The sequence below is a fragment of the Staurois parvus genome, unplaced genomic scaffold (assembly GCF_062004578.1).
Source record: "Staurois parvus isolate SC_StPar_1 unplaced genomic scaffold, SC_StPar_1.0 ptg000025l, whole genome shotgun sequence".
Taxonomy (NCBI): Eukaryota; Metazoa; Chordata; class Amphibia; order Anura; family Ranidae; genus Staurois; species Staurois parvus.
In genome coordinates this window covers 29795792-29811776 of record NW_028317821.1, presented here as the reverse complement: position 1 = coordinate 29811776, position 15985 = coordinate 29795792, and the positions used below count along the sequence as shown (strand labels likewise).

The 15985-nt window shown below is 39.7% G+C and overlaps 1 protein-coding gene across 2 annotated transcripts in view; it reads left to right on the top strand.

Annotated features, from left to right (window-relative positions):
* The window catches only part of EEA1 (early endosome antigen 1), a 157950-nt gene that overhangs the window by 102796 nt on the left and 39169 nt on the right, over positions 1–15985 (top strand). For both annotated transcript variants that reach the window (XM_089652665.1, XM_089652664.1), the window contains 5 exons: positions 2983–3096; positions 4995–5150; positions 7120–7259; positions 15130–15448; positions 15588–15689. In XM_089652665.1, coding sequence (XP_089508791.1) covers positions 2983–3096; positions 4995–5150; positions 7120–7259; positions 15130–15448; positions 15588–15689 — 831 coding nt within the window. The remainder of the gene's footprint in view (positions 1–2982; positions 3097–4994; positions 5151–7119; positions 7260–15129; positions 15449–15587; positions 15690–15985) is intronic.

Below are 15985 nucleotides of genomic sequence, written 5' to 3'. Positions count from 1 at the left end.
AGAGGCTGAGCCCAGCTGCCAGACCACGTATCTGTGTGGGTCCCAACTCTAAAGTCGGACTAGCTGAGTGACGAACAAACGGCACTCCTGTGATCCGCAGGAGGAGTGAAGTCAAAATAGCTTTGGCTACACTTCTTCTTTAAGGAAAGTATCCTATATTATAGGTGACAGGTTTATCTTTTATATTTTGCTATGTTTTGCAGCAGTCTGCAGTTACAAGTGCTGCTGATATTTTGGTAGTGTGCACAATAACCTGACTGCTTTTTTGTGCAAGATGCTTTTGTTACTTATTGAAGGCCTTTACGCAAGACAGCCAACTTAATTTCCTATACTGAAATAAAGCTGTAACTAAGTGTAATACCTATGTTTATCTAATGATCTTAGTACACTCGCTGTTGTGTGTCAGAACTTGACGTTTGCCAAAATTGACTTTATTGGGGGAATGGCTGACACCTTGAAAACAGCTTTGTGTGCAGTGATTTAGTGCTAGATTTTCATGTTCCTATTCAGGAAAGTTTTAAACACAATGGACACTCGATTCACAAAGATTTACCACAAGATTAAGTATCTTTATTTCTTTCTTGTCCGTTGAAGGACACTTGAACTTTTATGCTGTCAGATTACACTGCTGACAATCGGAGGATTGGACACTTGGAAACCAAAAAATTGTAGAGAAGTTATTTATACCATTTATAAAGTGATGCCCTCTTATATTGTATGTTATTTATTTTTTTTGTTCTTTAAATTGTAGCATGCCTCAATGTTTTGCTAGTGTTTTAGAAGGATAGATGTATTGGTAAAAATCCAACCTTTTTATACTAGCTATTTTTTCTTCACTCAATCAAGATTCCTGCTACATCACTGCTTGAGCTAGTTTCTATATGCAACTTTTACACTTGAGGATTAGCCTTTAGGCTTTGCCATTGCTGTCCCCAATCTAGGATCCTTTGAAGTGCTAAGATCTTCATACTCTTTCTGCTACAATCTTCCTTTATGGAGACTGGAAACATACTGACAAGATTCCAGTGGAGGGTGATCTTGTCTTTAAGAACCCCACTGATAAGCAATTAGAGGGTCCTTATAGAGCTCTGCTCTCACTGGCAGGTCCTGCACTGCAAACTGTTTTATTCATATCTTTAATCTGTTGAACCCTAGCCGACTGGTCTAAGGCTATTAGAAGGGATCTCAACAGTTAATCCCTTTGTTATAGAGCATTTGTAATTTATGCCTGCAGCCTTGAGTCACCTCATATGCCGTGTGAGTCTCTTGACAGTGTATGTGAATAAGGCTCTTTGGCTAAAGTGTTGTCTGCAGAGCCTACATGTTAAAAGTGCTTGCTGTTCATGACCTTCAAGAGACAATGCCTCTGTATATCTTCAAGGATGCCAAAAGGACTCAGATTCTTCTTACTCAGCAACAGAAGCATATGGCTCAATCTGGCAAGAATCACCCCTCAATGGAGGCCAAGAAAAGCCCTCATTATTCCAGCACTTTGACTATTCCTATTCTTTGCTCTGAGTCCGCTACACTTCTGCACCAGTTTGTGGTCTTATTCTACTGCATTTCTGGTGTTCACCAAGGTTCTGGCCCCTGTGCTATCCTTGCCAAGCTCTTAGGACATATACATAGTGAGATATCTAGATGACCTTTAGCTGAGGGAACAGGCTTTAGTGGATAATGTAGCTCTGATTGTCCAGACCTTTCAGATGTTTGATGGTATGCTTCTCATTCTTTGATTGAGACCTTCATGCAGGATGTTGGCTATGTGGCTTCACGTGTTTGTGCCTTAGGCATCTTTATTTGTTCTCTCGGCACTTCAAAAACCACCTTTTGAACCCATAAGGGATATTCCCTTTTCCTGGCAGCCTTATTTTGTAAAGAACCCTCTTTAGTTTTTTCATGATATAAGTGGTGTTGAGGCCCATAACTTCGTTTTAAGGTGAATTCAACCTTTCACCCCAACCAGGACATCATTCTTCCATCTCTCTGTCTGGGTCCAGTTCATCAGAAGGAGATCTCCTTCCATTGCCTTGGTATAGTTCAATCTATGAGAGTTTATCTTGTAGCCATTGCTTCCTACAGAAAGACTGATGCTTTTTGCCACTCCTGATGGTCTCAGTAAGGGTGAATCAGATTCTCATTTGACTATTTCACGGTGGCAGACAGACCCTCATTCAAGCTTATGGCTTTATGGATCAGGTGTTACCATTTCCTGTCAGGGCACACTCCACTAGACTCGTAAATGCCTCTTTGGTCCTTTGACATCAGGCTACTGTTTCTCAGATTTGCGAGGCTCTAACCTGGTCTTCTGTTCACATGTTTTCCAGGTTTTGCCTGGTGGATGTTCAGGTCCCATCTGATGGCATTAGGTCCTTCAAAATCGCTCTTTTTTTGTGAGCCTGTTAGCATTTTGTTTGTTACCAAGCACTCAGCTGGACTGCTTTTGGACAACCCAACAGTGCAAGACTTGTGTGTCCCTTGATGGACGAAAAGAAAATAGGAATTTGGTACTCGCCAAAACCCTTATGCATGTGCTAGTAGGCAGGATACAAATGAATTCCGGTAAACATGTAGTTTTGTTTTCCTTTAATAATGCTACTTGAACATTTCTAACCTGTGAAATAGTTGGAGCTCATTCACAACAACCTGCATGCAAAATGTAATTTGCCTTGCAATCTTTTTTGAAATGTAACAAAAAACATTTGTTTTTGTACTGCGGTGGAGCTGCAATGACATTAGTTGAGGTGTGGTTGGACAAAAAATTCCGGCATGTTTCCATTTCTGCACAACACCGCAAACCGCCTCAGTGCTTGTTTTATGTGTGTCCTTGCAGTGAGTCTGCATTGATCCGTGCAAGTTAATGCAGGTCATCACACATGGTGTAAGCGAGACCCTTAATTAGTTTAGTTCTGCTTTTAAGTATACATAATGCTCAACAGTAATTTTCAGTTACTTATTTTCTCTAATATTTTCAAACAATAGCTCAAAGCAAAGACAGAGCTGCTGTTATCAGCGGAAGCTGCAAAAACTGCACAAAGGGTCGACCTGCAAAATCATTTGGATACAGCTCAAAATTCACTACAAGATAAGCAACAGGTAAAGATGATTCTATTACTTCCAAGCATCTCTACATCCATGTGTTATTGTGGATCATTCATTGTCCATGTTGGAAGTTTGGATTTTAGTGAAGAAATGTAATTTGTCTGTTCTACTGCACTCCAACTGTTAGGCTTTTTTCATACTGAGGAGTTTTTCAAGTATTTTTGCGTACAAAAAAAAAAGTGCCTGAAAAGCTCAAGAAAAATGTTTGGGGAGTTAAAAAAGCAAAAAAACGCCTCTTCCCATTGAATTCACTGGAAAATGCTTGAAAAAATGCCTGAAAAGCTCCTTAAAAACGTCTCTGAGAAGTGTTTTTGGTGCAGTTTTTAAGTCACGTGTCCTTTAAAAAATGCCCAGAAAGCGTGGCAAAGGCTCTGTAAAACCTCTATGCATTGCTGTGTTTTTGCGCCTGATCAGTGTGAAAGTAGCCTTATAGTTCTAGGGAGATTTGTTAAGGCTTATGTGAGTGTGAGGCTACTTTCACACTGATCCAATGCAAAAACAAAGCAAAAACGCATAGGCGTTTTTGCTGCGCTTTCTGAGTGTTTTTAAAGGACACGTGACTTAAAAACTGCACCAAACACGCTTCTCAGAGGCTTTTGTCAGGCATTTGTCAGACGTTTTCCATTGATTTCAATGGGAAGAGGCGTTTTTGGGGTGTTTTTTTAACTCACCAAACATGCCTCAAAGATGCTGCAAGCAGGAGTTTTTACACCACAAGCGCAACTCCTAAGTGTGAAAACATACATAGATATACATTCACATACATAGAGAAGCGTTTTTCTTGAGCTTTTCAGGCGCTTCTTTTTAATGCAAAAATGCTTCAAAAACTCCTCAGTGTGAAAGTAGCCTTAGGGTTAAAAGGTTTATTTTAGGTGTTAAGGTTTAGTTTTAGGTTTACATTTTAGAAGGGAGATTAATTATTAAGGGCTCATTTTAGAGATAAATTTAAAGCGGTAGTAAAACCAAAAATGAAATCTATTGCAGTTTACCAATTGTGAGATGTGGTGAATGCATTAGTTTTATTTCTTTCTTTTTTTTTGGCTTCTTTTCAGCTTCCATGCAGCTAAAGTGGCAGAAAGTTGAGACAAACCATTTAAAACTTACCATGGTCAGCATTTATTCTTTAATGGAAAGCCTATATCTTGAAAGCTTGAGTTTGGCTTTAAAACAGAACTTAACTCCAGCATCATTCCCCTCCCCCTGCCCCTAATATGCAGGGCCATCTTTAAAAATGGCATGTGCTGACATGGCAGAGACCTTACTGCTTTAAGCAATAGGTTTTGGCTTCATTTTCTGGGTCAGGTTGAAGTGGTATTAAACCGAAAACCAGAAATATTATAGGATTTTAAAGGAAACTAGTACAACCATGTAAGGATTAGTAATAAATGTTTGTTTGAGTTTAATGCTGCTTTAAGGGTTAGGCTAGGAGAAATGCTTTAAAGCAGAATTCTAGCTTTTTCCCTTGCCACCTGACTACCCCACCCTGAAGCCACACGTGATTTTTTTTTTCTTAAATTAAAAAAACACCCTATACATACCTTTTGCCTGCAGTCTTCTAGCCTGTCCTGTGATGACTCAGGAGCTTCCTCCTCAATCTCAATGCCAGCAGGGATCAGGCATTTCTCCTGGACTGAGCAGTGGTCATGTAATGACATGTAAGCGTCGCCCAGTCATGGTGGTGTGTCAGTGACAAGCAGGGAAGAGGTAGGAGGAAAAACAGCTTTTTTTTTACTGAGGGGCAGTGAATCATGAAATGTATGCTCTATGTTTTTCTGAGAGTACAGCATACATCATGTCATGCTGTGTCCTTCATGTTAAATTAATAGTCTCATGCTTGAGATTTTTTTGTTATTGTAACTAAATTCATTTTTTTTTCTTTTTGTTCTGTTTAGGAATTAAATAAAGTCAACACTCACCTTGAACAGGTAACGGCAAAGTTACAGGAAAAGCAGGAGCACTGTACACAGCTGGAGCAGAGTATTAAGGAGTATAAAGAGAAATACCTCACTATGGAACAAAAGGCTGAAGCACTTGAAGGGCAAATTAAAGTAAGATATTAAAGATGACCTCTTTGCTGATGTGGTAGTTGCAATTTTAAAAATCAAAATGTTGTTTTAGATCCATTTTTCAGACTGACTGTTCTTCTGAACTTGTTTTAAGGAGATTATTATTATACAGGATTTATATAGTGCCAACAGTTTACGCAGCACTTTACAGCATAAGGGCAGACAGTACAATTACAATACAAATTAATACAGGAGGATTCAATCTAAGAGGGAGGGTCGAGATACCAAAGGTAATAACTGTGGGGAATGGGCTGATGGACAAAATACATGTACAATTGTTAGATGGGGGCAGGATAGGCCTCTCTGAAGAGATGAGTTTTCAGGGATCGTCTAAAAGTGCACAGAGATGGAGATAGCTGGACACATTGCGGAAGGGAGTTCCAGAGGATGGGAGTGGCTCTATAGGAGAAATCCTGGAGGTGAGCATGGGAGGAGGCGGCAAGGGAGCTATAGAGCGGGAGATCTTGAAAGGGACGAAGAGAATGATTTGGTTGGTATTTTGAGACCAGGTTAGTGATGTAACTAGGGGCAGAGTTGTGGATGGCTTTATAAGTTGTTGTACGTATCTTCAATTCTGTTTGTTGGGTGAGAGGGAGCCAGTGGAGGGATTGGCAAAGAGGGGTGGCAGACACTGCACGGTTGATAAGGTGGATGAGTCGGGCAGCAGCATTCATGATGGACTGGAACTGGGATAGCCTATGTCAAGGTAAGCCAGTGAGGAGGGAGTTGCAGTAGTCAAGGCGGGAGATGACCAGGTAGTAATTTAGAAGCTTTGTGGTGTCATCGGTTAGGAATGGGCGTATCTTGAGATGTTGCGGAGGTTGAGGCGGCAAGCTTTGGACAACGATTGGACTTAGGGGTAATCCTGGACTCTGAACTATCCTTTTGGCCCAAACACCCTGGCATGTGGGGACAGGTTGATGGGTGAGCTGTTGATTTTGACAGAGAGATTAGTGGAAGGGGCACGTTGGGGAGGAAATATGAGCTCAGTTTTGGATAGATTAATTTTCAGGAAGTGGTGTCATTATACTCTATTAAAGCGGCAAGTGTGTGTGTAAAACTTCTAGAGTAGAGATTATACATTTTTGTGAAAATCTGTGCTACAAATAAAGATGAATCCTTTCGTGGAATAATATGGGTCTCCCCTACTTCCCTATCCAGTAATGTCAGATTTCATTTATAGTGCCACTTGGCTGTTATTTTGTGTTCCTACATGGCCATTCAAATATAATCCTGCAATATTTGAATGTGGTTGTAAACCTTTGACATGAAAAATGAACAAAGCATATCTTTCTATAGTGTATACGGTACTTACCTCAGTTCCCAAAGCACTGAGTGTGATATCTGCCGGCAGTCTGACAGGCTGTGATGATTTAAGGTTATAAGCACTGAGACGAGTGTGAAACACTTCAACCTTTCATTCTCCCATTGTAATCTTACTGTTTTTGTATGCTGCGTTACATGGGTTTGCTACAATAAAGGTGTTTTTTTTTTTTTATTCCTGGAGGAGTGCAACCGTCCGGATTTTCCTTTTCTTGTATGCACGCTGGGCTGACACCTGGTCAGAGTGTGTGTGAGGTTCAGCAGCAGTGGACTGACCTGGAACAGCTTCTCTCTCTCCACATAGGCTTTGCTCACTGCAAGGGATCAAGAAGCTGGGGGCCTCCAACACACAGCCTGTGATTGACAGCTGTGTATGTTTCCCTTTGAGATTGTGTAGAGGGCGGTGTATCCTTTCCTTCCACTCAGGTCTCGGATTACACTCAGCTCTCCATCTCCCTCTCTGAGTTGTGCAGTGTGTGGAGGATTTATTTAATCTCTGTATGTGACCTGAGGCCAGTCACTTCACTGGGTATTAGTAAGGGTTTACAACCATTTTAAGTTAAGTTTATATAAAATTGTGAAATTAGATGTTGTGATTGTAACATGCATTGCTTTATTGCATTTGCAGAAAATGGAAGCTGACTTGGCAAGTTTAAAAACAAGCCGTGAGCAGACCGTTCAAGATCTGCAGCAAAAAAAACAGCAGTGCTCCCAGCTGGAGTTGAAAGTGTCTGAACTCAGCAAACAGTTAGAGGAAGAGAAGGGATTGTAAGTCACAGTTTTTGTTTTGTTCATTGTTTGACACAGGATAATGAATGCACCTCTAAAGTTCAAGTTCAATTTTATTTAAAAGAAAAAAAAAGAGGTGTCCCTCATGTCCTTTAACCTTCTAGGCTCCCACATAGAAGGTAAAACAGCAGACATCTACATTTATTTAGCATTTTACTTCCACTGTTTCTTGAATCTCATGTTTGCCAGGTCTTTAAAAGTGCCTGCTGGATCCTTAATTTGACTGACTGGCTCCTAATTTCTGCAAACCCAATTGCAGAAAAAAGTTGGGAGTTGGTGTAAAATCTACATAAAACAGAATGCAATAATTTACAGATCTCATAAACTCATATTCACAATAGAAAATAGGAAACATCAAATGTTTAAATCGATCAAAGGTACCTTTTCAAGTATAAAAATAAGGTCATTTTGAAATAGAAGGCAGCAACACATGCCACAAAAGTTGAGAAAGGGCAACAAAAAGCTGGCAAAGTAAGTGGCTCTAACAAGAGCTGGAAGTACATTTTGCAGCTAATTAGGTAAATTGGCAACAGGCCAGTAACATGACTGGGTTTAAAAAGGGAATCTTAGAGAGTCAGAGTATCTGAGAAGTAAAGATGGGCAGAAGTTCACCAATTTGTGAAATGCTGTGTCTAAAAATTGTCAAACAATTTCTGAATAATGTTCCTCAATGTTAATATTGCCTAAACTTTATCATCATCATCAGCTGGGGGAGGGGCCTTAACATGGTGCCGACAGGTCACTCGTGTTAGGAGCTCCTGATGTCCGCCAAAATATAATGAACAGAGATATTGGAACCCTACTTTACCTTGTCCTCCTGTGTACTCCTTGCACGGTGTGGTGTTGGTGGTGTGGAGTCCATTCTCCCTTGGTTGAATGAGAGGCAGCTGTCGGCGAGTGGAGCGATGGACGCTGGGAGCGCTCATGTGACAGCGGAGAGGAATCCTAGGACACGCAGCTGTAGTTTGGAGGAGGAAGCCGACACTGGAGCCGTGATACCCACTGAGGGTGATCCCTCTGTACCACCAATGACCCACTGTGATTGCCCCTGCAACAAGAGTCCTGACTGGAGAGGAGGAATGAGAGGGCCCCCCCACACACTGGATGTGGGAGGTGAGGGTTAGTTGCCCGGGAAGTGGATCTTTATGGCCTGAATTAAGCTTATTTAAGGGGAGTGGATGTAATAGCACTTTTTGGGAGGGTCTTAGATGTTCTCTGGGACTGTTAAAACTAAGGGAAGGAACCAAGGAGAGAAGAGAGGGGTCACCTAGTGGGTCCAGAAGAAAAGGAAAGAGAGAGAGAGTTTCTTTTTGATCTGCTGATTAACAAATAAATATATTAAAGGAGGGAGGAAAAAGGACAAAGTTTGTTAAGTCAGATCAGAAGTTCCAGAAAGGAAAATTGGATGGGGTACATGATGAGGAGGTTAAAATCTTCTTAATATACCTTATAATATACCTTAGATAACGAAGAGAAGAATACCTGCACTGAAACTTAAATTTAACTATTAGAACTTTGAAAACATTATTTGGCTTTGAGATATAGAGCTGGAAGTGTAATCTCAACGATATGAAGAACAGATCTGTAAAAGGAGGAAGAACAAAAACTCCTAAATCAAGTACAATAAGAAAATATATGCCCCCACTGCAGAAAAGCCCAGAGGGTCAAACCCCTGAGAGACAGCAGGGAGCAAGAGGAAGACACGAGCTGGGAAATAACAACAAAGATCAAACTAGACTGTCATTAGGTGTATCAAATTTGAACCAGATTAAAGAATCTATACATATTGAAAGTGAAATAGATTCTGAAAATACAGAAAAACAAGGATCAAGTTCGCAAATGCCCACAAAAACAGAAATTACAGAAATGTTTGTGAAATTAGAGCACTCCATAAAGAATTAAATGGCTGTATCACATAATGACATGGGACAAATTCTATCACGAGTTGAAGAAACAGGAAAAATTAGAGAAACATGCCCAAGTAACCACCAAGTTTGAAGGTGGAAGAAATGCGAAGGAAGCTAGCATACAAATTGGAAGATCAAGAGAACAGAGATAGAAGGAACAGCTTGAGGATCCAGGGTTTGCCAGAAGTGTCTTCAGGAGAAGATTTATGGGATAAAATTAGAAAAGTGTTTAATCTTATAATAGGTAGACAAGTGACAGAGCAATTGAAAATAGAGTACACAGGACTAGACCGCCCCAAGGAGTGGCACTGGATACCCCCAGAGATGTGATTGTGCGATTTCACCATTCTGAAGACAAAGTAAATATTTGGAAGTTGCGTGGGACTCCAGCAATAAAATATGGAGAATTAAGCCTGCAAATATTTGCAGACATAGCACCAGAGACATTGGCTAGAAGAACTCTGAAACCATTATTTGACCAGATGCGCTAAAAAAATGTCCGATATAATTGGGGTTTTCCAGGATGCTTGATTGAATGAAAAGATGGACAATCGATGAGGCTGAGATTTCCAGAAGATCTAAAGGTCTTCTGTGAAAGACTAGATTTACAGATGATAGATATTCTGGGATGGTTTGAAGGAGAGTGCAGAGTTAGAAAAAGATAAGTGGCAATTAGTCTCCAGAGATTGCGATAGAATTGTTATGAGTAGTAGTCTTAAGGAGGAAGATGACAGAGAATAATGTTAATGAGGATCGATGGTAACGGGGGGAGGGGAGGAATAGAGAAAGGAAATACTTTTTTTTTTTTCTTTTTTTTTTTTCCCCCCTCTCTTTCTCTACTCTCGCTCGCCCTGTTTCTTTCTCTCTTTCCCCTTTTTAAAGGCTTCCCCTCCTTTTTGGGAGGTCACAATGTGTTGGAGAGAGGAAATATGTGATATATGTGAGGTATAATCGTTGATATAGCAGGAAGATAGGGTAGGGGGAGGTTGAAGGGAGGAATTTTGAGCAAGATAGGTAGAGAATCTTTTTAAAATTAATGGCGGGGCATCAGGAGGTTCAACATGCTACTGGTTTCTGACCCAAGGACTGAAGATAGCGATTCTGATAGGTGTATGTGTTCTGAGTCTCACCCTGAAAGAAAAATCGATCGTGGGACCAAACCACAACTGATTCCAGGGCTAGAATATGGGCCAAAGGGTTCTAAAAATAGGGAGGGGAGGTGGAGGGATTGGAGAGGAGCGAGTGGGGGGAGGGATGGGAGGTAAAGGTTACTCTAAAGATATCTTCTTGTTCCAAATTATATATATCTGCACTCTTTTAAGTTGGAATATAGATGGAGAATAAAGATAGTAGAAGGAATAAATGTGATAAACTTTATGACATATAATGTGAAAGGATTGAATACTCCAACTAAAAGGCATAAGATCCTTAGGGAAATACATCAACGTTCTATTGACATAATGTTTCTACGAGAGACACATATATCTCAGGATACAAAAGTTAAGTTATATTCTAAACACTACCCAACTTGGTGAATCAGCATAATACCAAGTTGGATATCAGCATAATACCAATAAAACAGGCAAAAGGAGTAGCAATTGGGTTTGCAAAAAATTAAAGATTCACCACGGAAGATAGATTGGTGGATCCAGAGGATCTGTTTTTATTCCTGAGAGGGAAACTACAGGGATTAGAATGTACATTAGCAAATATCTATTGCCCTAATAAGAATTCAGTAGTATACCTTGAGGGTTTGCTAAGAGAACTTGCAGACTTTAAGAGGGGTAAGCTGATTGTGGCAGGAGATTTAAATTTTTGCATTGATCCTTGGATGGATACATCATCGCGTGTGCAGAGGGAGGGAGATAAAAGTCTAAAGTCTGTTAAAAGAAAATGTTAGATCAGTGTCAATTGATTGACTCCTGGAGAATTAAACATACAAGAGAAAGAAATTATACCTTCTTCTCTTCTGCACATGGGATGTATGGAAGACTGGATTATATAATGATACAACATTGACTCTTGGAGTCTTTGGTGAAATCCAACATCGAGGTAATGTCAGTATCAGACCGTGGACCTGTCACAATGAGACTACGGTTGAGAAGGGAGCGGAATAACGGGAGTAACCATAAAAAAATAAAATAACGTGGTTGCATAAGTGTGCACACCCTCTTATAGCTGGGGATGCAGCTGTGTTCAGAATTAAGCAATCACATTCAACATCATGTTAAATAGGAGTCAGTACATACCTGCCATCATTTAAAGTGTCTCTGATTAACCCCAAAGTTCAGCTGTTCTAGTAGGTCTTTCCTGACATTTTCTTAGTCGCATCCTACAGCAAAAGCCATGGTCCACGGAGAGCTTCCAAAGCATCAGACGGATCTTGTTGTTAATCAGTATCAATCAGGAGGAGGGTACAAAAGAAATTCCAAGGCATTAGATATACCATGGAACACAGTGAAGACAGTAATCATCAAGTGGAGAAAATATGGCGCAACAGTGACATTACCAAGAACTGGATGTCCCTTCAAAATTGATGACAAAATGAGAAGAAAACTGGTCTTGGAGGCTGCCAAGAGGCCTTCAGCAACATTAAAGGAGTTGCAGGAATATCTGGCAAGTACTGGCTGTGTGGTACATGTGACAACAATCGCCCGTATTCTTCATATGTCTGGGCTATGGGGCAGAGTGGCAAGACGGAAGCCTTTTCTTACAAAGAAAAACATCCAGGCCCGGATACATTTTGCAAAAACACATCTGAAGTCTCCCAAAAGTATGTGGGAAAATGTGTTATGGTCTGATAAATCCAATGTTTAACTTTTTGGCCATAATTCCATATCCAAGATATGTTTGGTGCAAAAATAACACTACACATCGGCAGAAGAACACCATACCCATAGTGAAGCATGGTGGTGGTAGCATCATGCTTTGGGGCGGTTTTTCTTCAGCTGGAACTGGGGCCTTAGTCAAGGTAGAGGGAATTATGAACAGTTCCAACATCTGAACATGAAGAGGAACTTCATCTTTCAGCATGACAATGACCCAAAGCATACATCCAAATCAACAAAGGAATGGCTTCACCAGAAGAAGAATAAAGTTTTGGAATGACCCAGCCAGAGCCCAGACCTGAATCCGATCGAAAATCTGTGGGGTGATCTGAAGAGGGCTGTGCACAGGAGAAGCCCTCACAATCTTACAAATTTGGAGTGTTTTTGCAAGGAAGAGTGGGCAAATATTGCCAAGTCAAGATGTGCCATGATGATAGACTCATACCCAAAAAGACTGAGTGCTGAATAAAATCAAAAGGTGCTTCAACAAAGTATTAGTTTAAGAGTGTGCACGCTTATTCAACCATATTATTTTAGGTTCTCATTTTTACTTCCCTCCACCTAAAAGATTTCAGTTTGTTGTTCAACTAAGTTGTACAGTTTATAGGTTACATTAAAGGTGGAAAAAGTTCTTAAATGATTTTATCTTTGTCTCATTTTTTTACATCACAGAAACCTGACATTTTAACGGGTGTGTAGACTTTTTATATATATTTTTTGGATACAATGCAAAAACATGTTACCTCTTGCTTTAAAAGACCCTTACAATAATATCTGGATCTGTTTTTCCACTGTTTTTGGAGAAGTAGGAAAAGGAGCTTGGAACAAAATTTAATGAGCAGGAAAGAAAGAAAATATTTAAATTAACACATGGTGCTGTGGAAATTAATATAGTAGAAATGAATTAAAAATGTTTAGTAAGATGGTATATTACACCTAGTGTGGCACCTTTATGTTTGAGTTCACCTTTATGTTTGAGGGGGTTTGGGATGAAAGGAATAATGCCACATATATGGTGGGATTGCCACAAAATACATGAGTTTTGGCAAGGAATAATACAACAAATACAGGAGATATTGGGGATTAGTATATTGAAAGACCCTTGAATCTGTTTATCTCATAACTCTGAGTTTACAGTGAAAAAATACAAGAATATGATGACATTTCACTTAGATTGTAAGCTCGAAAGAGCAGGGCCCCGATCCCTTCATGTTTTGCATTGTATTGGTATTGTTCTGTCACATGTTCTGTCCCCCTTTGTAATGTACAGCGCTGAGCGAACTATTGGCGCTTTATAAATACTGTATAATAATAATAATAATAATTTCACTTCATAAATGCGGCTAAAGGATTGATCCCTAGATTTTGGCAGGCACAGGAGACCCCAAAAATAAAAGATTGAATAAATAGAGTGGAGTATACAGGATGGAGGAACTATACCATATTGGAGAGGATAAAACCAAAAAATTAAAAAAAAACGTGGAAAATATGGTGGGATTTTAAAACATCAAAGCGATATCTAGAATTTAGTTGGCGTGGAAAGGATGGGAAGAGATAATGAAAGGAATAACTGTGTTTGCAGGAAGGAAAGAAGAAGGATAGGTGAGGGGCGAAGATAAACCGAAAGGAGTAAATAGAGGAACAAGAAGAAGAAAAAAGGAAAATAGTAGGAGAAATGGGAGGAAACGGGGGGGGGGGGGGGGTGTTATGTAAAACTATTTTTTGGAAAATGTGTGTTTGTAATATTTGGAATGATGTTTGATTTGTATTATAAATTTAATAAAAATATAATATAATAATAAAAAAAAAACATTATCATATACAGTACAAAATATCAAAAGATTCAGAATGCAAAGAAGAATCCAAATCTGACATGATCCAGAAATGCCGTCTTCAAAGCTCATATAAATCTGTTTCTTGAAAAGTGGAAAACTGTTCTGTGATCAGACGAATCAAAAGTTGACATTCAAGTTTGACAACCATGGGTGCTTCATTCTCCGGACTAAAAAAAGAGAGGGAGCTTGTGGCTTATCAATTAAAAAGCTTGCATCTCTGATGATATGAGGGCGCATTAGTGCATATGGAATGGGCTGCTTGCACATCTGGAAAGGCACCATCAATGCTGAAAGTTATATCCAGGTTTTAGAGCATATGCTCAGGCAAGAGAATGGGACAACATTCCTTTCCCAAAACTCCAGCAACTGGTCTCCTCAGTTCCTAGATGTTTACAGTTAAAAGAAGAGGGAATGCTACATGGCGCTCTGCTGCCATCAATTTAAAAATTACCTTCTTTTTTTCTCAAAATGGTACATTTTCTCAGTGTAAACATTTGATGTTTTCTATTGTGAACAAAATATGGGTTTGTGAGATTTTCAAATCATTGCATTCTGTTTTTATGTTGATTTTTACACAGCCCCCCCCCCCCCCAACTTTTTTGGAATTGGGGTTGTACGTTAATTAGTCCACATCTGTCATTACTCTGCTAGTCTTTACTAGTGTAAACTGATAGTAATACAAAGTCTGAGCTGCCATCACGGGATGGTTGTAGTCTTTATCTACCATCAAATCTGGATACAATTAATCTCTGTGTGTTTTGGTAAAGGATAAGTTCACCTTTCATAACATGTTACACCCGTATTCAGGGTGTAACATATTACATGTTATGGTCACACCGGCCCCCGATTCCCCGCTTTCACAACTAGCAGGGGATCTTCATTCCCCCTATGCTAGCCTGCTGCATCACTCATTTACAGTCCTCTGTCAATGAGAGACTACAAATCCAGACATCCTTAGCGGCTGTCGGCTTGTAGTCCTAATTGAACTACCATGGCGCTGTGGAGCGCCGTGGTAGTTCATTCATTCTTTTGTCAGTTTATCTGTTTGCCCATACATCCTGTATGGGCAAGCAGATATACTGACAGATCTGAAAGAGACCTGTATGGCACCAGTGATCTGCAATGCTTTACAGGCTCCTGCAGACAAAAATAATAAATGCACATTTTCTTAGCTGCAAAAAAATGTGCATTTATTTATTTATTTTTTTTTTCTAAAGGCTGAACTTATCCTTTAACTTTTTCCCTGCAGTGTTTAACCAGAACTTTTGTTTGTTTACAGAGTATCTAGTACCAAATTGGAGTTACAGAAAAAGTCTGAATCCCTGCAACACTCCAAAGAGATGCTATCAAAACAAGACAAAGAAGTGACCAGCCTTAAAGAGACAGTAGAAAAGACAAAGCAAGAACTGGAAAAAATTAAAGCTCAACGACAAGAGATGTCTGGAAATCTGGAGAAACTGAAGCAGGAGAGAGACACTTTGCAGACAGAGCTCAAAGATTCCAGGGACAAGTTGGTCCAGAGCACAGAATCCCTGGAAAAATCCAAAGAATTGATAGAAAAGGAAAGACAGACTGGGAAAGAACTGGTTCAGGTCATGGTAGGTATTCTGTATATAACCAAAACCTTATTTGGATGCTGCTTTCAATAATCGTTAGAGCTGTGTTCAATATCTTGTTATGTTACAAGAGATTATATGGAAGATGGTTCAGTGCACATCTTTTGTTTTTTTTTCCCAGGAGAAGTCACGCGACGATTTGAAGGTTAAGCTTAAATCACAGGCAGATGCTACAACAAAAGAAATCCAGGAGCTTAAGACTCATCTGGCTGCTAAAGTGGAGGTAATGCTTTAGATTTTCTGCCTCCGGTCTTTCATGTTGATGTCGGCTCTCAAATATGATTTAGATACAAGATGAATTAATGTCAAGCCAATCACATTGCTGAATCTCAAAGTAATACTGATGCTGACTTATCTGGTAGAATGGTGAGACTGCCAGTGTCTACACAGATGTCTTATACAAATGCAATGTATTAAGTTGCCTTGGTCACAAAGGAATGCAGTCACTTTAAAAGAAAGTACTTTGTTTAGACAGGAGAGCATTTTAGCGATTTGGATTTTGACCTGCAATTGTGTCTG